The sequence below is a fragment of the Pinus tabuliformis genome, chromosome 3_1, assembly GCF_031772625.1.
Source record: "Pinus tabuliformis cultivar Carrire ecotype Pingquan chromosome 3_1, CPIR1, whole genome shotgun sequence".
Classification (NCBI taxonomy): domain Eukaryota; kingdom Viridiplantae; phylum Streptophyta; class Pinopsida; order Pinales; family Pinaceae; genus Pinus; species Pinus tabuliformis.
The window spans coordinates 119764380-119791678 of record NC_142301.1 but is presented as its reverse complement, the minus strand read 5'-3'; the positions used below and the strand labels follow the sequence as shown (position 1 = coordinate 119791678).

Below are 27299 nucleotides of genomic sequence, written 5' to 3'. Positions count from 1 at the left end.
ATGTTTCAGGGCTCTAACTAAGGAGGATCGACCGTACCCTTAGCCGTACAACCCGACTACCCTATCGTACGGGCGAGTAATCTCTCCGAGTGCTGTTCTCGGTGTACTGTAACAACAAGACGGCCGAAGGTTTATCTATGGCAAGGTTTCAAGGGAGCTAGGGGGCTTCCTATATACCCAGAGGGTATGTGGAAGACAGTCCGTGCGCGGTTCTGTCTAATGCGCTACTACTCGAAGGGGTACCCACAGGGGTTACAAGGGAGTCCAACAGACGTGACCACCTCTTGTATTTCCTGCGTGCATGCCTCCCCAAATCCGCAGGTTTATGCGCTTAACGACAGATCCCGTGGTTTAAAGACGCCGGAACATGTCTCTAGCCAAAAAAAAATTTGCTAAAATTTGGAGATCCCACCGAGCCCTGGAAAGTGCTCTGATACCACTTGTTATGCTCTTAACCTGCAAAACAATACCCAAGCGAAGAAAAGATACCGAGAACACAGAATATGCGAAGAAAATATACCCAGAACACAGAATAGCAATGATTTTATTATTCAGAGAGAAATGTTCACAGGCCTCTTCGAGGGGGCAACCTCCAATAGAGCAGAGCTCGATTACAAAACAAGACACAATGCTCCTCGCAAGGAGTCTCTATCCTTTATATATGACTCATACATGCAATACCACGAGCCAATATCGTGGGTTTTATTAATACCATCTATCTAATACTACCGCCTATTTACCATCTATCTAATACTTCTGCCCATTTGCAACTAACTGTGGTCCCGTCATTAATTGTGGATTAACCACTTACAAATATTAATATGGGCTTTATTGACTCTTGACTATGACGTGATCCCAAGACATAAATAAGGGGGTTAGGGTGGGACCCTAACAAACTTTCCATTTCTGTGGAAAAGTCTTTACTTAATCTGTCATCACTGCTTCCAAATATTATATCATCCACATATACTTCGATAATTGTTAGGTTATCTCGATTCACTTTCACATAAAGATTGTTGTCAGCACTTCGTTTCTTGAATTCCTGTTGATGTAGATATCCGTCAAGACGAGCATACCAAGCCCTAGGAGCTTGCTTGAGATCATATAGAGCCTTCTTTAATCTGCAGACGTAGTCTTCTTTGTCAGAGAAAAGAAAACCTTCGGGCTTTTCAATGTAAACTTCTTCCTCCAATTCACCATTTAGAAAAGTTGACTTAACATCTGTTTGGTATGTTATCATTCCTTCGGATCTCCAAGGCTGAGGAAGAGTCCAGCTAAGGTAACCACAAACGAATCTTTTGACTTGGTAGCTAGCCCTACCAAGCCGGAGAGGGCTCTCTCCAAAGGATCACAGCCATGAGGGTTGGATGGATTAGGGTTTTAGGATAGGTATAAAGTGCAAAGGGTTGTTTGATTTGATTTGGTGGGGTTATTGTTGGATGAGGATATTAGGTCAAGAGGCTAGGTCAGGGCAAATGAGATATGATTACAAACATCCAAAGGGGCAAGGTAGGCAGAAGGCTTAGCTCTTAAAAGGTGATTTGGTGAGATGGTTTAAGACTGATAAGGAGTTAGGAAGAGCATAGGAGATGTATTCTTCCTAAACTGAAGAAAAATGGAAAAATTATGATAACTTTCCCAAAACAGAGCATGAGCAAACATGTATTATGCCTATCAACTTGAAAATTACCATATAACAGACATGAAATGGTTTATGAACTTACAAAACATTCATACAAATGATGACAAAGAAGAAACAATGCTAAACGTTCATACCACATGTATCCCAAAGAAATCGCTGCAATTCATCTATTAAAACTGGCCAAAATCTGATACAATAGTGTCTTTGATCACTAGCACAACATCCAACTAAGTCCAACCTCTGAAAAGAGTGAAGAAAGGGAAGATATAGACATCAAAACAACCTTCTCTCATCCTCAGGGGTCGAATCCCTGAGTTGAGGAAGAGATCCACAAAAATATGAACTGATACCTAGAGTGTAGGGAGCTCTAAGTGACTCCTCCCTAATTACATTGAAACTGATTCATTTGACTTGATGATAACTTTTACTTGATGAATCTACCCCTAGGTAACTTATCCACATCATTATTACATTTACCCTCTTCAATTACATAGGTGAAAACATCAATTTCTGAGAGGAAAGTCAAAATTACAATGAAAATTAAAAAAATATCAGCAAATGGTCCAGTGTGCCATTTTTCTGTCAATTGCGCCCTCACAGTGTCAAGTGCGTCCTCCATCTTGCAGGCTGATTTTGACTGCCTTCCCGGTGTCCAAATTGAGCCCAAGGTAGCTCGTTGGAAAGCTTATCCTGTCTAGCTTCCAGATCTACCTTTAGTTTCCAAAATGGACTTGATTTGACCCCCCAAAAGTTGATTCTCCCAAGACTGGTCAAAAAGGTGCAGAATGAGGGTGCAAAAATGAAGTGTGCTCTTGCAGGCAACCTTTTGAGGCCTTCCTCAACTCCAAATTGAGCTCATGATAGCTCATTGGAAAGTTCTTTCTGTCTAGTTATCGTTTGACTCATCAAGCAAGTCATTTGGACACTCCAGCTAGGAGAAAAATTGATTTTCCCAAGGTCATTCTAGATGTGCAGCAACTCTCTTGTAGCAACTGTAATTTTGACATTTCTCCAAACCCATGACACCTGTGTAGAAACTAAAGGAGGCTTTTCATTCTTGGCCTATGATGAACAAAAACCTCTCTCACTTTTGTCAAATTCATTTCTATTTGGTCAGAAACATAGTTTGAAGAAAAACTGGGCCTATGTATGGCAAATGATTTGTCCCTTGGAATGACTTCTTGAAAAATGATGGAGACATGATGTTTATGAGTTGGAATGGCCTCATACTTGCTGAAATGACCTCCCTTATGCCTCCTCTGCTCAGATGTCTCTGATTCCATAGCAAACGCTAGCTCAATGGAAGAGGAAATTAGGGTTTAGTGTAGGCAAAACAGAGGATTTGGGAAATTTATAGGAATGAAGAGAAATAAAGGGGATAGGAGGCTTTTAAATTTTTAGTAAAATTTTGGGAGGTAGGGAGGGATGTTAGGAAGTAAGGGAAACTGGAATTTCAAGGATTGAGTGAGAGGAAGGGATCCAAAAGGGCAGAACACAGGCCTAGTTTAGAAGAGTGTCAAAAGCGTAGCAATAGGATATGGTTTGTAGAAAAATGATGATTTTAAGGGATAGGAGTGATGGGAAGTGTTTAGGAAGGTATATTAAGGATAGGGGAAGGCGTAAGAGCATCAGGATACAATTTTTGTTGATGATTTAACCATGGAGATCATGAAACCAAGAAAAATGCCCTCAAAACCCTAGGAGAGAGAAATGAGAGGAATGGGCATGGGAAAAGGTCAAGGGAGGTAGATGGAGGGTAGGTCAGTAAGGTTTTTTTCTAGGGTATCATCAGTGAGTAAATTTTTGAATGAGGACCTAGGTGGAATGACAAGAATTTCAAAATGGGACCCTAATATGATATGAAAAGAGGAGTTTTGATCACTGATGGCAGTATGAAACACTGACTCTAACATGGTAGACCTTGATTTTTCTCGAGCAAGTATAAGCGAAAAACATCTTGATAGCTTCCATTCTGGCAACGAGAGCAAAAGTTTCTTCAAAATAGCTTCCTTCAACCTATGCATATCCTTTGCAGACTAATCTTGCCTTGTTCCTAGTAACCTGTAATCCTTCAACTGTTTTGCTCCCCCTGAACCTGTAATGAAGCTACCATCTTGTTCAAACTACCTTCCTGTCAATCATAGACTTGTGCCATATACTACTACATAGACTCCTCCTCTACAAACATTAAGGAGTCAACAAGCCAAATTGTTCAAAATAGTGAGTCACCTAACGGGCCATCTTGACTTGAGTTGTTAACTGAAGCAGTGGTTGATTCCTCACAATCCATTACGAATTGTGAAGCATAACTGTTGGGACCTTATTACCTTCTTTCTTTTCTTGCTCATCTTGTACTTGTTCATCATGTACCTGTTTTCCTTTCCAAACCTTCTTATTCTTGTCGTCAAGCTTTTCATTTATGATCGATTCCATCTTGTACCTACAGTTACGAGCTATGTGTCCATAGTTATGACATTTGTAACATTCAATGTTATTCATAGAAGATTCTGTTTGGTGTCTATCTCGTGATCCTGCAAATTTCCTTCTAGGGTTTTGCCAATAATAGTTGTACCTATCTAGAACTTCACAATCCCTAGCCATATGTCCAAAATTGTTACATTTGTAACATTCGACATCATCTCTCAAATGATCAAATTTGTTGATATTATGCTGAGTTCTGGAATATCCATTTCTGAAGGATCTCTTGGAATTATATTCATTCCAAACATACATGCAACATTCTGCAACTCTATGTCCAAACCTTCCACATGAATAACAATGACCATAAAAGATAGGTTGGTACCTGGGAGGAAATCTTCTTTGAGGAATTGTCTTCCAAGGTTCTTCCTGCGAGTCTTGATCTCTTGATTTAGCTGAGAGATCTATCTGCTTGGTAGATTTTGCATATCCATCTTCTTTAATTGTCATAGAAGGACTCGACTTATTTTTGAATTTTTCTTTGTAACCAAGACCAGTCTTGTCGCTGTATGATCGTTGGTTGCTGATGAGTTCATCCAAAGTCTTTGAACTGTTGGCGTAGTTTTGAAATTTTTTTCCATTTTTTACTTCCTTTTGTAGAGCAACTATTTCAGCTTCCAATGCTTCTCTTTCCTTGTTGTTTTCCTTTAATTCTTTCCTGAGAGATTCTTCAATTCGCTTGTATTCTTCAACCTTGATTTTAAGGTTGAGGACTTGTTCTCTTTCTGTCTTCAAATTGTCTTCAAGAGTGTTGACATGCTTCTTCTTGGCTTTGAGCTCTTTGATAACCCTGATCACTTCGTTTTGAAATTCAACCTCAGTCATTTCTTCTTCTTCGTCTCCTTCTTTGTCAGGTGCCTCTTGCTTATTGTGCTTGGCCATAAACAATACTCTTCCATTGAATTCTTCTTCGTTATCACTGTCTTCTTCGGATGAGGAGCTATCTTCTTTGGAGAAGAAACTTTTCTTAAACCATTTCTTCTTGCCTTGCTTGTTGAACTTCCTAGGACTTTTCTTTCCTTTCGTAACAACCTCATTTTTGTGAGGACATTTGGCTGCAAAATGCCCAACCTCACCACAATCAAAACATATTAATGGAAGTTTACCTTTGAATTTTCCCATACCTATTCTCATTTTTCGCGTGAAGTAGGCAAACTCTTTATCTGAGAATTATTCTTTATCTTCTTCCTTTTCCTCATCCCTACAATTGCAAGTTTTTGCTTTCGGAGTCTGCTTGTCCTTACTATTCTTCTTGGATGCAGAAAATGTTGTTTCTAAGTGAGATGTGTCATCCTCTTCTTTAATCCTCATTTCATATGCCGTAAGAATTCCATGCAATTCATCTATGCTAAGATTGGTCAGATTCAATCTATCTTCCAAGACAGATATATTAGGGTTAAATCTTGCTGGAAAGGTTTTGAGGATCTTTCGGAAAACAATTTTCATTTCAACAAGTTCTCCCAAACCTTCCAATGTATTTGTTGTTTCATCAACACACTGAAAGTCTGCAGCAATATCTTCATCCTCCCTCATTTTGAGTTGCTCAAATTTTGCCCTGAAAATTTGAAGCTTTGCTTCTTTCACCTTTGAGTCACCTGCATATATATTTTCAGGCTTGCCCCATACCTCTTTAGCAGTTTTGCATCTCAATACCTTAAGATAAGCAGATTCGATAAGCCCATTGATAATAAGATCTTTAGCCTTTGCATCATACTGAGACACCATATTTTTATTACCTTGTTCATCCTGGGTCGGTGTGAAGCCTTTGCCAACGATTTCCCATAGTTCATATCCTTGCGCCAACAAATGAACCTGCATTCTTCCATTCCAAAGTGCATATTTATTTCCATTGAACAAATGAACTCTCTTCTTAGTATACTCCATGATCTCCTTCTAGTTGTTAGATTGTTATTGAAGGAACCAAGCTCTGATACCAATTGTTTGAAAATATTGAGGGGGGGGGGGGGGGGGGTGAATCAATTTTCTTTAGTAATTAGAACTTTTAAATCTTTTCAGAGCATTAGTTAATCTTCAATTATTATTAACGTTTATGCAGTAATAACAGTAAATAAAAGAACACAGGAGGCACAAAAATTTTAGGTGGAAAACCCCCTCCGGGTCAAAAACCACCGAACGCTTTTCTAATAAATTATTTAATCTTCAGCCCCAACTGAAATGAAAGCAACAACTTCCTAGAATTCTAGAAAAACATTCTTCTCCAGCTCCCACTGGAAGGACACCCCAATGCCCTAGTTTCTTCAGTAATCAACTGAATGGATGCCCCAACACCCTAGACCAACCTACCACCCTGAAGTGTTCACAGGCTCCAACCTGTAGGTGACTTCATGCACCTACCTAGCACCTCCTTGCCACCCTATAATGACTGAAATGAGACAAGAGTGTGGATTCCCGTACCAGGGACAATGATCCACGATACAATATGATTTACAATGATTTTGACCGAACACCCAATCACACTATGACCTGCAACCCAACCATGACATCATCCCAACAGAGACTCCTATACCTCCCAATAATGCCTTTTCGACTCTAGGCAGATTGACTCTTTTACAATAATGACTCTTCCAATGATGACACTTTTACAAATGACTCTTTTACAACTTTACAATGATGACTCTTGGCCTTGACATTTCTTCGCAACATACAGATGGTTGTCATGTCTTCAAAGGATGTCCCGCTGCAATGCTTCCTTTGATTTGATACTTCTACTCTTGAATTCTTGCTTGAAGTTGTACTTGAATCTTCTTCTACTTGCATGCAAAATTTGCCCGGCGAAACCAATCCCAAAACAAAACAAAATACCCTTCAACTTACCTTTGCCTGCAAAACACATGTAAGTGCATAATAATGAATAAATACAAATTAAAATTACAATGCGTACCTGAAATGCTCTCATCACTTTTGTTGTTGACTTTTTGCAGTAGTAGACAAAGACTCCCACTCTTGATATAGGCTTTGACTCTATGCAAGACTATATCCAAAACAGACCTAAAGATATATGCAATAGAAACTGATGACAGACTGTAGACTTGTGATGAACCAAGTTCTAAGTACAACAACAGAGACCATTCTATCAACTATGACAAGACAAGTAACATGAACTCACAACATCATATAGATTTAGCAGACTTGGTGTAGCATCAAATGTGTAGTATCAAGAATAGGACATCCAAAATGTGGTATCAAAACTAATTGTGGCATATAGAGACATAGAGATATAACCGAAACCATGTATATACTTACGTTGTCCTACAAAAACATATGTCAGAGATGATACTCAAAATTCAAATGTAAACACTCATCATTCATACCTTGCTGCAGGAGACTTACCCTTGACTATTCATGTGTGGTCCTTATTGCAATGATCCTTGAATGCATGCTTTTTCTTTCCTTCTAGGAGCTCGATATTGAATATGTTGTATCTATGTAATTTCGGATCTCCAGGATCTGAAATTGTGTCATGTGGTAGTGCTCTGAGTCCTCTTTGCAACCCCACAGGTCTGATCAAGATTGAATTTTTCAAGAAAGAGTTATGCCCAATCTCCCACGATGACCTGATTATAGCCTGGTTCAGTAGAGAAAACTTGTACGAAGTGGCACGTGTCACTGTTGCGACCTTCGGCCATGAAAATGCTACTCAACAAACTACAGTCCATCCTCTTTCTGTGACTATTTACGAAATATGAATCCAACGCTCAGAGAGAAAGTTATGACGATTTTCCTAACGTCACCTATTTGACATGGAATTCGGGAGCCTGCAAAATCCTAACTTCCTCAGATCATATCTCAGAAAATATAGCGAACCAAGATCTGAAATTTGGTCACGAGGTTCATCAAGGGTTCGGCTCAAATGGGTTTTAATTTCAGCTTCTGAAGCTTCCCAGAAAAAAGGTTATAACGAAAATGCCACGATGACCTGTTTTAAACCACAAAATCCCTTCAAGAGGAGGATATGAGGGTCATTATTTATATGAATGCTTGAGTTGAGAGGGTCCTCAGCAAGTGAATGTTGGAGGGATTTTAGGAGAAAAAAAATATTATTAATTATTGATTATTCAATGACCACAACCAATTATGAGTGCCATGCCACAACCCCATAGGGTTTTAGCCCACTAACTGGGGTTACTAACTTCAAATGCAAATAACTCTCAAACCGTGAAAAACTGGGAGGTGCACCATATATCAACGGAAACATCTCGACGAGTAGAATCCATCGAGAAGATCTTTGACGCAAAATAATATGAGTTGTCAAGTTAAAATGCCCTTATAAGATTGGGGTAGCTCCTGGTGCTGCTTAGGTTGACATCAATGACAACCACTAATCAACACCATGAACCTGTGTCCACACTGGGAAACCCCATGCTTGTACTCAGCCTTCTGCTCTGTGTTCAAGCTCATCCAACTAGTAGTAACGGAGAAGGGGAAAATGTAAACGAGCAAACCTATGTCAGAGGTTGTACATGCTTCTTGTTGATTTGGGGTAGCATCGAATGTGCTCTAGCCACGAAAATTGGTGGAGAGGCTAAAGCACATGAGATCTCCAATACCCAAAAATGGTTTGGGCAGATTCTAAACAGTTTGGGGATGTTAAAATAATTAATATTTTTAATGGAGTCCCCAAGTCTAAACCTAGGGAAAATAAAATATTAATGTGAATTAATATAAAACTATGTTAGAAGGATCCAAAAGTCATGGATCAAGCCAGAGTTAATCTTAGCCGTTGATTAGGGACTTAATCTCGTCCGTTGAATTGTCAATGAGAAAAGTATAAGAGGAGGCTTGAGGGTCACTTGGAGAATACACCAAGTTGATCAAGAATTCGATTTTCTAGAGCAGGGCTTGCTGAGGAAATTGAAGGAGCGATCAAAGTTACAGTTGAGGGGCAGTGAATACAAAAGCAAAGAGGTAGAGAGGGTACTAGGAACATCAGCGTAGAAGCCGAGAGAGAGGGACGCAGAGCCAGCTAGAGGCCACGCAAAGCCAGCGAGGATCTGCGCAGTGCCTGAGGAGAGCCAGTGTGGGTGACACAGAGGCTCCAGAGGCTGACGCAGATCTTCCAGAGGCTAACACAGGGCTAGTTGGGCTGACGCTGGGCTAGAGAGGCTTACGCAGTCCCTAGAGGCAAACGCTGGGAGATTTCGTGGGACAGATTGGAGCTGAGAGCAGTGGGATTGTTCATCAGGGGTTTTAGCCGGAATATCTGTCTCTGACTGAGAGGTACTACTGCCGAGATCATTCTCTGTTGGGCGAGCCTGTTTGGCACCCAGATTGTATTCTGAAACTGCTTAATAATAAAACCCTCAGATAGCTGCACCGATTTTCCCGCGTTGGGTTTTTCCGGGGACATTAGTCCAAAAACAACAGTGTCACCTGTGTGCTTGTTTTTCCTTCAGTTGATGATCTGTAATGTGTTGAGAATGTACTTGTATTTATTTTCAACGTTTACATGGTAAATAACTTGTTAATTAAACAAAACACATAGGCAGAAATAAGTCAAAAAGTACATGAAGGATTTCTAACAGTTAGACTTAAAAATTCCAACATGGTATCAAAGCGTGGTTGCAGATCACTGGAGAACTGAGGGTATCAACAGAGCAAAGCAACAACAGCAGAAACAACTGTCCCGAGTGACAGAAGTTGTTCCTAGCGAAAAAGCAGCAAGGAAGACATGACGCAGTGTCCGCGTTATCAAGTTTGAGCCAGGAGAAGGATCAGCACAATGGCAAAAAGGAGCAAACCTGACCTACGCAGTGCCTGGTCATATTTCTCAGTCAGGAAGAGTTGACACTCGTGGCCAAAAGGTGCGGATTTTGCTAGTGCCAGGATTGTGCAGAGTCTAGAGGCTCTAAACTTCAGTTTGTTGGGGCATAGGAGGTTGTGGAGAAGTTGCGGAGTGAAGTTGGTGGGGTACTGTGGTCAGAACAATACCTAACAGGGTAAGACCAAGGAGGAGGGAGTTGCTACCAAGGATTTCTAGCCAAGAAATCAGATCAGTGGTGCAGTTGCACTAACTATCGGAGTGGGGGCATCTCGACATTGGCATAGGGGTTTCTAGGAGGGAAATCGAGATTCAGAGGGAGTCTAGAAGAGAACTTCCAGGAAGGAAGTAGAGACTCAAAGGGAGTCTAGAAGAGGAGCGGAGATGGTCGTTGATGACAACTGCGCCATGAGTGCTCATGTACCTCTAGAGAAGAGGTAGGGAGACATCGAGTTGTAGTCAGACGGACTACAGGCAATGAGGGGCAGGATCCTAGAGGTACCTAGCCTCTTGGATTATACCTTGCTACGGGAGCCCCAAAGAGGAGTAGCAATACTGTCAGATGTCAGTAGAGACGGATGCGGATGGAGCGACAGAGGGAGCTACAGTGCAGGGTTCCCAAGACAACGTGAGGCAGCAGTGCAAGATGCATGGAGTTGTTGCAACAGCGCAGAGGTCAGAGAAGGGGCACTTGTCAGCAATAGAGGGAGTTTCAGCATCATGGGTATCTCTGGCCTACCAGAGATGTCAGAGTTGGGAGATCAGTTACTTACTTCTCAGTAACTGAGTTGCAGTGCAACAGTTAGCAGTGGCAGTGCTATGGGCAACACACTTGAGCATGAAGAGAGGGGTTGCCTTACGGATGCAGCAGTGGCAATGGCAAGGCCATGGGCAGCAGTACATGATGCAGCAATGCAGAGGATGTTGGGTAGCAGGCCTAGCATCAGCACAAGGACCGATGTCGGATGATCAGGGTGATGCTCAGTGATGAGTATTACTAGAGCACAGTCCTCGCTAAGGGGGAGTGTTGATTTGGGGTGGCATCGGATGTGCTCTAGTCATGAAAATTGGTGGAGAGGCTAAAGCACATGAGATCTCCAATACCCAAAAATGGTTTGGGCAAATTCTAAACAATTTGAGAGATATTAAAATAATTAATATTTTTAATGGAGTCCCTAAGTCTAAACTTAGGGAAAATAAAATATTAATGTGAATTAATATAAAACTGTGTTAGAAGGGTCCAAAAGTCATGGATCAAGCCAGAGTTAATCTTAGCTGTTGATTAGGGAATTAATCTCGATCATTGAATTGTCAACGGGAAAAGTATAAGAGGAGGCTTGAGGGTCACTTGGAGAATACACCGAGTTGATCAAGAATTCGATTTTCTGGGGTAGGGCTTGCTAAGGAAATCAGAGTGATCAAAGTCGCAGCTGAGGGGCAGTGAATACAGAAGCAGAGAGGCATAGAGAGTACCAAGAACATTATCGCAGAAGCCGAGAGAGAGGGACGCAGAGCCAGCTAGAGGCCACGCAGAGGCAGCCAGAAGCTGCGCAGTGCCTGAGGAGAGCCAGTGTGGGTGACGCAGAGGCTCCAGAGGCTGACGCAGGGTTAGTTGGGCTGACACTGAGCGAGAGAGGCTGACGCAGTCCCTAGAGGTAGACGCTAGGAGATTTCGTGGGGTAGATTGGAGCTGAGAGCTATGAGATTGTTCATTTGGGGTTTTAGTCAAAATATCTATCTCTGACTGAGAGGTACTACTGCCGAGATCATTCTCTATTGGGTGAGCCAGTTTGGCACCTAAATTGTATTCTGAAACTGCTTAATAATAAAACCCTCAGATAGCTGCACTGGTTTTCCCGCATTGGGTTTTTCCGGGGACATTAGTCCAAAAGCAACGATGTGACTTGTGTGCTTGTTTTCCTTTAGTCGATGATTTGTAATGTGTTGAGCATGTACTTGTATTTATTTTCAGTATTTACATGGTAAATAACTTGTTAATTAAATAGAACAAGTAGGCAGAAATAAATCAAAAAGTACATGAAGGATTTCTAACAGTCAGACTTAGAAAATCCAACACTTCTCTGAAGGAACAACCTCTTCTACTCTCAATAAGTCAGGATCCCTCTTCCACCCCAAAAATAAATAAGTGCCTATGCACAGACCTCTTTTAAAAAATACAAAGGCGAAAGAAGAGAGGTTTCCTGCGCAGAGAGGTGAAGCATGCAACTCCACTGGGGTACTGACTAGGCTCGCTAGCAATGGAGCAATGTGTGTGTTCCTGCGTGACTCCACCGGGGTACTGTCCAAGCCTGCTGGCAACGAAGCAACACCAGAGATGAAAACTTATACTCTGAAAAATTTTAACCCGCGAGCCAAACTACCCTTTCCGATTTTGAAACACTGTGATCAAGCTGAAACTTCTTGTTGTGTTTGACTGAGTTGGCAAAAGGTGAACCATGTCTGTCCATGGGGTAACTGGGGAAGCCAAAGTAACTTGCACAACGATTCAATACTCCCTGATGGACCAAGCCCCTTGGCTATCAATGGACCAAAACAGAGAAGTTGGTATTCAACCAGTGTGTCGCCAAGAGTTGTAGCCACTGGAACACCCTCCAAAATTTTGGCCTGCATCCAATTTCAGAGCCTTCCTTGGAGCAAACACTCAGCCTCATCCCATGAGCTCGTGTCAAGTCCTTACACCCTCCTCGCTTGACTATTCACCGGACATCTTTTAGTATGTTGATCACAATGCCATGCTTGCAGTCATGTTCTGGCTATGTTCACAGTCTGTCTTCGTGTGTACAAGTTGTATTTGCTATGTAAGCATCTATCGCATTCACAAATGAAGTTGTATGCAATGTCGCGCAAGTGTCGTCGCAGTTGTTCAACGATTTATCTCAAGTGTCGCGCTTGTCGCTCACACCCGTTGGTCAGTCACACTGAGCGTATGTTGTCTTGATCGTTCGAGGTGTCTTGTCGTCGAGTCGTGTTGAGTGTGTGTTCGCAAGGTCATGCATGCACAAGTTCACTCGCTCACACACTTAGTCATTTTGTTGAAACATTGTCGACAGACCACCCTCCAACAGCGAGACCTCCACTGAGCTGCACTGCGTAGTCCTTGCCCTCAATGATCATGTACTATTGCCCAGAATTGCACAAAGCTTGAGGTTGCCTCCCAGGCAGTCTGCACTTCACAATCCTGCAATCGACCTGACTGATTGTCACACAGAACAATGTAGAAGTTGCTCAGCGAGCCATCTCAATCTGCGTTGCCCGCAGGCAAATCTATCAAGTTTCCCGTTGGTCAACCAGAGAGTTTGACTAGGCCGTGACCCCGGGCTTCACTCCAAAACATTGCGCAGAAGCTGCCAGCATGTTGCCTCCACTAACTGAAGAAATTGCGTAGACATGAAGGACAGGCACCCGCTGCCTGTCATTGCACTATCCCCGAAATTTGCGCAGTTCTGTCAGCAAGTCCCCCTGTTAGCCAGCCTGTTGTTCCTCCTAAAAAATGCACAGTTTTCTTGGGCTGCCCGAAACCTTGCTTAGCCCAGAAACTACACAAAAATGTCCTGCAGGCCATCCTCCCAGTTCTGCGCAGTTTTGGCCAGCAAGCTCGCACAACCCGCTGCCAACCTCCCTGGAGAATCTGCGCAATTTTCACTGTCAGTGTCCTCCCTGCTGCCTGCACTGCCTCCCTGGAAAATTTGCACATTTCTGCCCTCCAACCGAGCTAGATCCCGTAGATGGTCACTGTTGTTCCAGACTTCTCATCTCAGCCTCCCAGTGACCTCTGCGCAATTTTCCTTGACAGTGCCCCAGAGCCCGCATCCCGGCCTAAAATGTGCTCTGCGTAGTTTTAGAGCCTTGTCCTCTCTCTCGGTCACCTGCACCTGAAAACAAAAGATGATGCATCATGGTAGACTATGAGATGTCTAGATTTGATGTCGCCTCGTCATGAGTGATTGCAGATACAGGTACATGGATGAGACAGGTGCAACAACAAATGGGACGAACAAGGAGCGCATGCTAGGATACTTGTTCACGAACTGATGAAAACACGAAGCATGCCAAGTACTAGTGAAGGGGATACATGCACGTGCAACATCAAGCAAACACCAAGACCATCGAAGACTGTGTACACCTTGCCATGCGAAGGTTAAGCTATGATACACCAAGAGCACACTCATCACTCACCAGCACTGCAACTCGACATGGACACCACGATCAACAGGAACATACAAGCACTGTCGTTTCAAGTCATGTCATGAGTCATCTCGGCCACATCACTACTCTGGGCCATACTATTTTAATCAATGTAATGTAACGTGGAAGTCCAAGAGACCCACATGTAAAGTTGAAGATTCATGTAAGTCAAACAGTCATGAGGGAAGTTGAACAATCACAAGAGTCAGTTCATACTTGGCTATATATACCCCTCATTTATACATGCAAAGGACTTTTCACCTTGGCTCCTCCCACATAGCCTTGAGAGTCTATAATATTTTCTTTGAGGAGCGAGCAATGGCTCCAATGCCCTGCTATCGGGGTTAGTGATGTAATGGTGTACGGATGTGTCTTGGAACTTTCGCTTAATTCAGAAGCCTGTTAACAGGCTAGCACGTTTTCACACATGTATTGTATTCATTTGTAAGACTATTCTTTGGACGCTTGTAATGCATGTTTCTTTAACCTGTATTAAGACAGTTGAACTATTTCAGTTGTTTTAGTACATATGTTGTTGGAAATGTGTTGTATCAGTTGTTAATGTTGTCTCGCTTGTGTGGACTATTCTGCCGGACAACTTGTTATAACGACCATCGCACTCGTGTGGACTATTCCGCTGGGTGTTGTATGTGCTATCTGTTCACCTTGTGTTTGTGACTGCCACATCTGTGTGGACTACTCTGCCGGAAGTTGCACATGTCCTGTTGTGTTGTGTGTCTCTAACAGAGTTGGGACTATTCCATTTCGACTTGAGATTCACTCTCACCCTCTCCCTCTGCAGTGAAAGAACCTTGACACAAGCGACACTAAACACTCACCAGGCACGTGAACCTCGTTTTTCGAAGACTAAGTCAACCACTCTCATGTGCTGACAAGCAAGAGCTAAGGCATATCTTTAGGATAATGGCAACCAGTCCATCGTACCGATGGGACTCCTACACCAAATGGTGTGAGGTCTAGTTGGGACTTCATATCGAGGAGATCCCCTGAATGTTGGCGGGTCCAGCATAGTCAACACTAGCACAAAAGAAACCCTATATAATAAATCATTCCATACATTAGACACAAGAATAAAAATTTATCAAATCCATGGCACACTTACCAAATAGAATGCATGTACAAGCCTTTATTGTTCTAAAGTAACATCTCCAAGACTGAACAAATAGCTCCAAATAGAAAAGTACACCATAGAGCCACATCTCCACAAGAATTCAAGAAAGACGAAATTATCCAAGAGGGCCGAAATAGAGGCAAGTGAAGATGATCCAATACAAATGAGTCTCTTCTCTATTTATATGAGTATGACTAATAATTAACCTCCAAAAGCCCCTAAAACAAGTTTGATGATAAAAAGTACTTGGGTTACATGCCAATCCATTAGCTCTATGAAAATATGCCCTAATTATCCAACACGTGTAAGCGTAAGCTCTCTAGGGTTGATGTCACCCAATATGAGTGCTCCAAATGCCATGTCCAAGGGTGATGAAGTGTCCAAAATGATGTAGATGCATGTCAAGTCCATGATTTGAGGGTTGGCCCTCAAATACACCTCATTTCCCCCTGTGGTGTTCCCAAGATCTAGTTGGGGAACCACAAAGTGTTCTCCATGGATCTCCAACTGTTAAATAAGGCCTCCTTTACTCCAGCGTTAGGGGGTCCTTAGGTGCACCGTGCAACAAACCCTCCCTAGTCTCTCAGTGTGAGACCATCTTCATCTGGACCCTGAATCAGTTGTTGCTCGTCAGGTTGTGTCAAGGACAACCTAGGGGCATGCTAGGTCCATCTGTGTCATCCAAAAGAATCATCAAATCTGAGACAGTCAACCAACATCTTGGGTGCTGGAGGTGCTCTCGGACATGTATCATCTAATGATGCTACTACGAGGCCCAAGAGTCTCAATGCTTCAACTAATTGTGCCAATATACTTCTCTGGAGGGCCATGGTTACTTGTGGAGTAGGTGCTCAAGACCAAGGCTGTTGGACCACCTCACAAGAACAACATGGATTCTAGTGAGAGAAACTAGTCAAAGTGAACCAAACTTGAATTCTAGGGGCAGTTTAATACTTCAAATAAGGATCTCCTTCCAAAATCGGGACCATGATCTCGCAAAGATGTTTTCTCCCTAGATAGGGGTGGCTAAAAGTTAACCCTATTAGGTGCTTCCAACCCCTGAGGGGAAGTAATGGTTCCCTGGTCGATCCTTCAATTGATAGGTGATAGTGAATAATAATGATGGTAACTGAGGGAAGAGTGCTTCATGGCCCAATGCCATGGGAAAAGGGACCAATTGATGGGAGTGTCCACATTCTGGGTTTATAGATGTGAGGAGGGAGAATTCATGGGTACATGAGTTACCAACTTGGCCTTGGTTTTTCCACCCCTCTTGTGCATTTTTACTTCTTGATTATTCCTTGTATAACAGATTATAGCTCAAGGGTTAGAGCTTCTTTGTATGATGTAGTAGTTATATTACCCCTTTAAGATGAATCAGTTTATCACTCATTGGGGTTGGGACATGCAAGGGTTTCTTATTTGATGTTATGGAGCAATATGTGCTCATGAACCGGGTGATGGCCATATGAGTGAGATAGAGTTCATGCTACGCTTTTTCCCACATGCTAATTTTCAAGTCCTTGGCCATCTTTTGCATTTGAACTTTTTTTTTTTTAATTTTGGCCATGATGTGCTCTTTTTGTTTCTTTTAGTTGCATCAACATCCTAGGGAAAAGTTTCAGGGCCCTACCCTGGTATGTGGACATATGAGTGCGAAATCCCAAAGAACCAATGACAAGTTGTACTCAAAGAATGGAGGTGAGATATGGGTTTGTAATGTAAGATGGAAGGTGTTAATTATGACATACGGGAAGATAGAATTCCGCTATCTTAATCAGGGCTTCCCAAGTAGTACCCCTCCTATACCCAAAGGGCCTTAAGGGAGGTCCCACTATAATAGGATCAAATATCAACTCCCCGTGTAAGGTGAGAGAACAAGATCACGGTCAAAGTATGCCAATCTTCCAGATCACCCCATAATCCATGCTAAATGCCCAAAACAATCAAGTATAAGCTCTCGATTGCAAAATGATCAAAGTACCTTTTGAATGGTAGCCCACATTCGTCCATGTGCTCATGCCAGATGGGTGAGAAACAAACAGTTGATGCAAGTGGTGGAGATATATGGCACATTATCAACTAATTGTGGCTATCAGGGGTTGTTGGCTAGTTGTCCAATGTAGGAGAAAAGTTTTCCCCTTTGGGGTTTAACCATTTTAGTGAGCAACACCCCAAAAAATATATTGGCAAAGCTAAGGCCCTAGTCTTCTATCCTCCCATAATTTTATTGTTTGTAAAAGTCCTTTAAACTGTTTATTAGGGTTTTACTTTCCTTGTAATTCTTGGTTTTTTGTGTTTGGGGATCTTTTTCTTGAACTCAAATATGGAAATTATCCTAAAAACTAGCAATCCTATCTCAAAAATCCACCTTAAACCCTAGTTGATCAATTTGCGGATTGGTGGTGGTAGAAGTAGAAGCCTTAGGGGGCTCTTTACTTGGTTTCACTAGGCCACTTGATTCCTAAGATCTACTAGGGTGAAGTGCCCTTGAGACGTAGGGGAGCAGGCTAGAAGCAAGAGGAGACTTGGTGAGGTGATAGTGGCCTCCTTTGAGTACAGTGGGTCTTGCACTGGAGCTTTTGGACTTTATGTTGAAGTGTGAGTCTTTGCTGTGATAGTCCACTAGGTGGACTTTGGTTATTTAGTATTGTTTAATATGATTAAGATTATCGTCAGTATTGTTATCATAGGTTTATTTATGTATGATATAGATAAGTTATAAAATTCAATTTGAAAGCACCTTTGTTTTTATTCCTTGTCAAAAAGCTATACTTGAGCATTTTTATTGCATTTTTGTAATCTGATATTTCAATAATTAATTTACAAACTTGCCTAGTAATTCACTCACATGAAATGCAAACCTAATAACTCAAAGAGTCTAATGCAAAGCATTAAGGATAAAATGAATAACACCAACAGACTTCAAAGAAAATTGACCTGGCTCATAATATTCAAATACAAGCATGCCAAGGTGTTATCAACTCCTAAATAAGAAACAAGATTCATAAATCGAAACCAAAGAAAGTAAAAGAAACCAAAACATCTTACCAGCAATTAGAGCTCCAAGGGCTGTGCAAAATGTGCCAACTTGGAGAAGTAACTCAAGTCTGCTCACTTCTAGACGTCTTGAACTGCATTAGAAAAACCAATATGGCATGATATAATGGAAAAATAAGTGCAAAAGGAAAGATAAAGAAAACAAATGGATAAGGGAGAATACAATGGTGGAGTGGATGGAAAAATTAAGGCCAAGACAAATGTTTTATATTGCATCAAGAAATCTTTCATTCTCAAAAGTGTTGCTTTTGTTTTACTGAATGATAAAGTTCCTAAGACAATTTTCATTTACTAAGGAAATACATAATTGCTAAACCAAGCATATTCTAGCATGTCTGGCTAGTTTTTCTGAGTTTGCTATGATGTTTATTTGAGAAATGCATCATATATTTACTTCATAGAACAAAGAGAGTTACAAAAAGCTAACAATAAGGTTACAAGAATATTTCTGCCCTAAACGTGTGAAAAATCCAAGCATATGATCTTATGCCCTAGTAGGAAGGGAATCCACTCCTTTATCGGAAAAAAATGAACTTGACTTTAACAATTATTGAGGCATCAACTAACCTAAGGTCCTAGGGCCTAGGGGCTTGTTACCCCTCCTTTGGGAAGGGGTACCTATAGTGAATTTTTGGGTGAACAGGTCAGTTGGTGGCATGGAATAGACCTCCTTTTGGATCTGGTTGCATTCGATTTTTGGGTACTTTCACATTTCCCAAGGCATCTCACATTGTTTGAGGCATTGGTCACACCTCCCAAGGCATTTTTGAGGATGTTTTTGGACACTTGGAGATTTCCTATGCATGCCATGTGCCAAGTTACCCACCATTTTGTGGGTGATATCCCTAGGAGAAAAAATTTCTCCATGATGGTCCTCAGCCAACAGTTAGTAGCCCCTTGCAGCCACCATCTAGCTCACTATGCCATTTCTCCGCCACCTGAGCCAGCCATGTGGTCCCTCACCCACCTATCATGATCGTATGTCTAAAGGTGGGCCTCCCAAACCTAAAGGTATGCCCTGTCATTTGGTGATTGAGTATTTTAGTTTACTTATCATGGAAACTCTTGGGCATGGATTAATGAGAGGATTTGGCAGAAAGAATGGACTAGGTTTGTGCTCCTGTCCCCTAGGTCGTTTTCGGTGTTAATCTTAGACCCTAGTCTCGTGGGATCTCTTTTACTGACCTTTGGGCTTTAAGGATGGTACATGGAAAACCATTATTTTGGTTGCATGGTCCCTCTCCCCGATCCACATATATCACCCCCTTCTGCTCATTATAATCCCACTCATCACTCCTCCCACCTGGGTCCACATTCCTCCATTGGGTCCACAAAGGGTCAGCCACCCCCTCCCCTTTGCCCACACCTTGGGTTGGGCCTAGAACGATGCCCGGAGGTTGATGCAAAAGAAAAAAAGGCATAATTGGCCACATTTAACAAGAAATTGTACCACAAAATGCAAAAGATGGTCGGGACAAACACATTTAGCACATGGGAGAAAACCAATACATGAGTTCTACCCCCTTCCAAGGCCATCACCTTGGTTCCTATAGGCCCTAAATGAACCTCCTCTATCATTCAAGAACCCATGATTGTCCCAACCCTTGGTGGGCGATGAACTACCCCACCTTAAAAGGGTATCCACTCCTATACTTTACACATCATGCTCTCATTCCCTTTAACTCCGAGCAGCTAACCAAAGAAAAATCATAAAATGAAAAAGGCATATGAAGAAGGGTATAAAAACCAAGGTCGGGGTAACTCATGTACCACAATTGCTCCTCTCTACACATCATTTACCCAAGTATGGGCTTCCCTTTCATTAGCTACCCTTGTACCATGGCATGTGACCCAGGTTTTCCCCTTCATCCCCTACTTCGTTCCATCACTTTATCACATGCCACCACCATTTGAAGGATGTACCATGGACATACCACCCCTTTAGAAGCAGAAACCACCTAATAGGGTGCTTGGTTAACCCCCCTTTGAGCTTGGAGACATTTGCACATGCCAAAGCCCACTATGGAAGGGCATGCCATTATGAAGTGCCCACCTGTTTTCCATGGTTTGTAAACTCTTTTACTTGATTTCTTTAATGACTTGGTGTATTGGAGGGCAAGGGGATGCATTGGATCTTATGCAGGATTACAAATGGTCTCCATTTTGGGTTTGGTCTCCCTATACGGGGTCCTAACCCTCCAGAGGGCTACATTGGCACATGTAGGGTGTGTGTAGAGAGCCATGGGCCTCCACAACAGTAGATAGCATTCCATGGATTCCCAGAGTCATTTAGAGATTGCTCATGGTTCACCAATTTGACAAGGAAGATGCACATGGTTCCCCATGCCCAGTGGGATCCACAGTGGCACCATACACTTGGCAGATGGTCCAGGATGTATATGATGATGTGGCATCACTTATATCATCATCCTAGCCCTTGCAGATGGTCTACAGGCATCTTCGATCTGTTTGGAGACCCATGAGGACATTTGTGTGCCCCCACATCCATTTGGGAGCACCACAAGTTTATTACTTGGAGAACAAGGGGCCAACCTCTTGTCCACTACTTTTGAGTCCTATTTCACATTATCGCACCTACGGACTTCATTAGGCCCCCTCTAAGGCCCAACGACACATGTTATTAAGAATTCGACCCTCTTGAGAGGCTTATTCCTTTGTAATTTAGCTAGTTTGGTGGGCTTGTCACCAAAAGTACTTGTTATTTTGCACACTATTTTATTCTAGGGGCTAAATTAGGCCAAAATAAGCTAAATCAAATTCATTAGACATTGTATAAATAGATGATGAGTTGATTCATTCTCATCATCACTTGGACGGATCATATTCTCTTGTGAGATTTTCGCTATTCTTTTTGAAGGACGAAATTGGATGGATGGATGGATTAATTTTGATGTTTGGATCTCTTCATTTTTGTCTTGGAGCTTCTATATTGGCATATGATGATGATAGGATATACTTGTTCTCACAAGTGTTGTTTTTATGCTATTTTGTCATTCTTTTCTATGTCACATAAATGATGCTGGGATTTTTCGTTATACGAGGCCGAAATTTTGTTGCTTTTCTTGGATGAAAGGGTACAAATTTGTCTTTTATTAGCATTGCATCATGTTATGGGCCATGTTTGAATAAGTGAATGTTCCTAGAGATATTTCATTGAAATTTATCTTGACAAGTCATCACATATTGCACATTGAAGTATAAATACCTTGAAACAGTTTCCTCGTGCCCTAATTGTCATGCAAAATTGTTCTAGAGACCTCCTTGACTTAATGAAACCATACTAATCATTTAAATCTTCTTGACTCCATTTCTCACAAAGGAATAGGCACTGGTCTTCCATAGGTGATCACCATAAATCATACTCTTTATCACCTCTCCCTCTTCTAAACCTAGCCTCCATAGGGGACCTAGGGCATCACATTTCTCACACACTGGCCATCAAAAAAATTCGATATCCTAGCCTCTATTGCATTGTTGTGTCTCCTAAGGACCCTCAAATTTTGAAGCTATTCTGACGGTGGGATCTTGAGATATTTCAAGCCCTAGATCTAAGATCGAATCTTGCCCTTTGATTCCCTTGGCCAGTGTCCTCATTGAGATCATTATGTTGAGATTGTTGAAAATTTTTCATTGATCTCATTCTCCTCCTCAATTAGGTCAAATGTACCCCTGATTGATCAATTCTGCCCCCTTGACCTAGTTGTGGGTCCACTTGGTCCCATATGGTCCCATAAATTTTAGAAGGTAATCCTACAATGACCATTTGGAAACCAAGTCTTCATAAGGGTTTTTTTAGGACTAGGTCCCTCCTTAAGAAGTCTCATTCCCTAAAACTAGCCCTAAAGACCCTCTTGGCCCTTCTTAGAGAGCCTTTCATCTTACCACTTGGGCAAGCAAGCCATATATTGAGCCTCTCTTGTGAATAGGCCTCTTTAGGAATCACTCTTTTCCCTTTATTGACCCATTTATCTAGGTGATTCCCTTCATACCGAGTCTATTGCTCCATTGTTTCCCTTGACCTAGCAGTTGCCCCTCTAGGATCCCCTTTTAGGACCATTGCTAGTTTGAGAGGTAACATTTTGGCGCCGTTGTCAGGGACACGAGACGTGTGTTTGTTCCCCATACGACATATTGACATATCATTATTGGCGACTCCATTGGAAGAACGAAGCCCTAGTTCTTCATTGAACCTCAAATTTAGTGCTTGTAGGGTGAAACAAGCACTTGTTAAGGGAGGGTTAGTTCACCCTAGTGACTCCCATGATATCAATATATAAAGATCAATGGTTTCTAAAAAGCTTCATGAATTGTTTCTTGCTTTGGATATCACTTGGGTTCCAGGATACATAAATGGCCTGGATTGGAACTTCATGAAAAATATGCCACAATCCAAGGGTGATCCATCCACAACAATTGACCACATAGCAAAACTTATTAAGCATGCTTCTGAGGTTAATGTGGCTCATCTAGACAACCTCATAGAGTTATTTATTGCCTCTACTGAATACAAGCACCGAGGTTGGCTTGACTCGTGTGAGCTTCAAAGCATTTCATCTTTTATCCAATTGTTCAACAAATTCATAGAGTATAAGGGAACAAAATTCCAATTTAATGAAGCCGCTTGTGAGAGCCCAGAGGAAGCCCTCCGAACGGAAGGTATCATTGGTCAAAGATGAAGAGGTTGGAGATAACCTTGGGGATCTAAGTAATGAGCAAGAAGATGAGTCCTCATTGGGTCCACATGATGAACATGATGGTTTTGAGAACACGTGTTGGGAAGGATGAGTTTATGGAAAATGAAATTGAGACTAACCTTGCCTTTATCAAGGATATTACTCCCGATGACTCTTCTTTTGAGAACCTTGAGGAAGGTGATCCCATTAGCCCCTTGGAAGATGACATTGAAGATTACTTCCACATTGAAAAGGAGAAGTGGGAAATCGTTGGTCCTCAATTTGATTGTGCTCTCATTTATGATACCGACAAGGAATATGAGGTTGAGATTTTTTTCCCTTTCTCTCAGGCATTATTTATGAAGACATATCCATTGATACCCTTGGGAAGGAGAATTATTATTTTCCCTTGCATGAAGAGGGGAATTTGGAAATAATTGATTCTCCTTTTAGGGAAAACCCTATCTTTGATGCTAACAATGAGGAAATCAATAAGGCTCCTACCTATCCTCCTTATTATTCTATATTCAAATCACTTGAGCCTTTAGATTATGGTTTTGGGGAAGAAAAACCTGTTGAATATGACACTTCACCCTCCCCTTTGTCGTTTCCTATTGTTCATCATCTTCAGTCTTCCTCAAGTGGTTCCCTCACTCCTCATATCCCAAGTGACCATGAGCCCTTTCCCCCTTTTGAGTGCAGTGTCAAGAAAGAGCCCCTCACTGACTATACTTTATCTCCTTGGACACACCCTCAAGATTTTGATCACTCCATGACCTCCCCTCTCCAATGTGTCCATCATCTTGAGCAACCTATTTATTGCATCCCTTCCTTCCCTCGCCCTTCATTCCCCTCTCATCAAAACCTTGTGGCCTCTACAAAGCACAATATTATGAGCAATGATTGTGATAAGAACTTCTTAAAGGTAATCATTCATTCCACCATTGTGTACTTGGAGGGAAGGCTCTGCATTTCTAGATTGAATCGTGTTCCTTCTCTTAGGGATTCCTCTTACCTCACATGGAAACCATATTTTCCCACCTCCTGCCCACAACATCCTCCGTGTTTTTGGGTTTGCATTCCCTTTGGGATCTGTTGCATCAATAATCATAGAGGCAAGCATATTTATATTATTTGATGATATGTTGGTTGCATTGACTTTATGATTACACTTAATATTAGCTTCGTCGTATGCATGTTAACGTAGGATGCATTGCATGCTCATTTCCTCATTAGAACTAACACCATATGATATTTCTCATGGTAGAGTAGTTGCATTTAGATCAAATTTGCATGCTTTTACTTTTCTGTTGATTTTACAACCTAACACTAAGCATGGGTGATCATAAGACACCATAGAAACATGTTGCCCCGTACGTTTAGCCTTTGATATGTGTAGGTAACAGGTCTACAGTAACTAAGATATTGTTGGTGTTCTCACGAACTATTGCTCAAGTAGCTTCGCCCACTTGTTCCAGAGCTCATGTCCCAGTGCCCACCATTTTGTGCGTGATATCCCTAAGAGAAAAAATTTCTCCATGATGGTCTTCAGCCGGTAGCCCATTGCAACCACCATCTAGCTCATTGTGCCATTTCTTCACCACTTGAGCCAACCTTATGGTCCCTCACCCATAGGTCATGATGGTATGTTTGAAGGTGGGCCTCCCAAACCTAAAGGTATGCCCTGTCATTTGGTGATTGAGTATTTTAGTTTACTTATCATTGAAACACTTGGACATGGATTAATGGGGGGATTTGGCAGAAAGAATGGACTAGGTTTGTGCTTTTGTCCCCTAGGTCTTTTTGCATGTTGACCTTGGACCCTAGTCTCATGGGATCTCTTTTACTGACCTTTGGGCCTTAGGGATGTTACTATATGGAAAAACCTATTTTTGGTTGCATGGTCCCGCTCCCTGATCCACATATATCACCCCCCTTTCGCTCATTATAATCCCACTCATCACTCCTCCCACCTGGGTCCACATTCCTCCACTGGCTCCATAAAGGGTCAGCCACCCCCTCCCCTTTTCCCACACCTTGGGTTGTGCCTGGAAATATGCCAGGAGGTTGATGTAAAAGAAAAAGCATAATTGACCACATACAACAGGAAATTGTACCAAAAAATGCAAAAGATGGTCGGAACAAACACATTTAGCACGTGGGAAAAAGCCAATACATGAGCTCTACCCCCTTCCATGGCCATCACCCAGGTTCCTATAGGCCCTAGATGAGCCTCCTCTATCATTCAAGAACCCATGATTGTCCCAACCCCTAGTGGGCGATGAACTGCCCCACCTTAAAAGGGGTATCCACTGCTATACTTTACACATCATGCTCTCATTCTTTTGAGCTCCGAGCAGCTAACCAAAGAAAAATCATAAAAGGAAAAAGGCATATGAAGAAGGGTCGAAAAATCAAGGCCAGGGTAACTCATGTACCACGATTTCTTCCTCCTACACATCATTTACCCAAGTATGGGCTTCCCTTTCATTAGCTACCCTTGTACCATGGCAGTGACCCAGGTTTTTACCTTCATCCCCTACTTGGTTCCATCACTTTATCACATGCTACCACCATTTGAAGTTTGTACCATGGCCATACCACCCCCTTTAGAATCATAAACAACCTAATAGGCTGCTTGGTTAACCCCCCTATGAGCTTGGAGACATTTGCACATGCGAAAGCCCACTATGGAAGGGCATGCCATTATGAAGTGCCCACCTATTTTTCATGGTTTGTAAACTCTTTTACTTGATTTCTTTAGTGACTTGGTGTACTGGAGGGAAAGGATACACATTGGATCTTATGCAAGATTACAGATGGTCTCCATTTTCGTTTTGGTCTCCCTATACGAGGTCCTAACCATCCAGAGGGCTACATTGGCACACGTAGGGTGTGTGTAGACGGCCATGGACCTCCACAGCAGCATACAGCATTCCATGGAACCCCAGAGTCATTTAGATATTGCTCGTGGTTCACCTATTGGACAAGGAAGATGCATCTAGTTCCCCATGCCCAGTCGACTCCAAAGTTGCATCATACACTTGGTGTGAAAATTTCTAAACTGAAATTCTTTTACTGCAGCCACTAATTTATTTCACCTACTTATTTTTCTCAATAAGTTATTTATGAAATTCCTTCTGCAAGTATTAAAATAAATTCTACTGCAGTTATCACACAATTACCCAGAGAAAAAAATACATGTACAAGAATCAATCACATCGACACAGTTATTTTTGGACAATTGTCCCCGGAAAAACCCAATGCGGGAAAGCCGTCCATTAGATGAGGGCTTTATTAATCTTCAGCAGCAATTGCTTTTACAAGGAATGATTTTACAGAGAAACTGAAAGAAAGCACCTGAAACTTTCCCTCTGAGACCATCTGACACTTTGGAGACCCTGCTCCCACTTCTGTGTCACCCCTGCGTCACTCTGATTGACCCAGCGTGGCTCTGAGTGGCTCTGCGTCCCATTGCGTAGGCCCTGCGTCTCTCCTCTGGACTGCGTCTCTCTTTCTACGTTGTCTTCCACTACCCCTGCATCACCTCCTCCTCGATCTTTTCCTGTTGCTGAAGCCCTCTTCTTCCTCCTCCCTACAACTCCCTCTGAAATCGATCTCCTCTTCCTTGAGAATCGAATTTCCTTGAGATACTGAGTATCTGTCGGTGTGTCTCCAAATGACCCTCAAGTCTTCTCTTATACTTTTCCTGTTGATGAATCAACGGTCGAGATTAAGTCCCTAATCAACGACTAAGATTAAAACAGACTTGATCCTCGTCTCTTAGAAGCTTCTCATCCTTATCTTTATTAATACCCATTAATATTTTATTTTCCTAAGTCTAGACTTAGGAAACCATTAAAAATATTATTTTTTTAATTACTTCTCATCCAGATGGAATTTCTCAAAACAATTTCTGGGTCTTGGAGATCTCATGTGCCTTAGCCTCTCCTCCAAATTTCAACGCTAGAGCACATTCGATGCTACCAAAAATCAACACTCCCTCTTAGCGAGGAATGTGCTCTAGCAATGTTTCACTATAGAAACATCACACTTATCTTCCGCATCGGTACCGTGCTGACGCTTGGCTTGCTACCTCACATCCCCTGCACTATTGCTTCTTGTACTGCTTCCCATGACACTGCCACTGCCATTGCTGCTCCTGTAATCCAGCTCCATCTCAACCTACTGCATCATGCTGCCCATAGCACTGCCACTGCTAACTGCTCCACTGCAACTCCCTCTCAACTTGCTGCATCATGCTTCCCATTTCACTGCCACTAGTAACTGCTCCACTGCAACTTCTTA

General features: G+C 42.1%; 1 protein-coding gene across 4 annotated transcripts in view; it reads right to left on the bottom strand.

Annotated features, from left to right (window-relative positions):
- MGT10 (magnesium (Mg) transporter 10) overlaps positions 1-27299 on the bottom strand; it is a 422030-nt gene that overhangs the window by 29016 nt on the left and 365715 nt on the right. For 2 of the 4 annotated variants that reach the window (XR_016255682.1, XM_089410875.1), the window contains one exon: positions 18289-18371. The exons of the other annotated variants lie outside the window; for them this stretch is intronic. Coding sequence is in view for 1 of the 2 variants with exons in the window: in XM_089410875.1 (XP_089267001.1) it covers positions 18289-18371 (83 nt within the window). In the remaining variant the exon portion in view is untranslated. The remainder of the gene's footprint in view (positions 1-18288; positions 18372-27299) is intronic. 4 annotated transcript variants of the gene reach the window in all.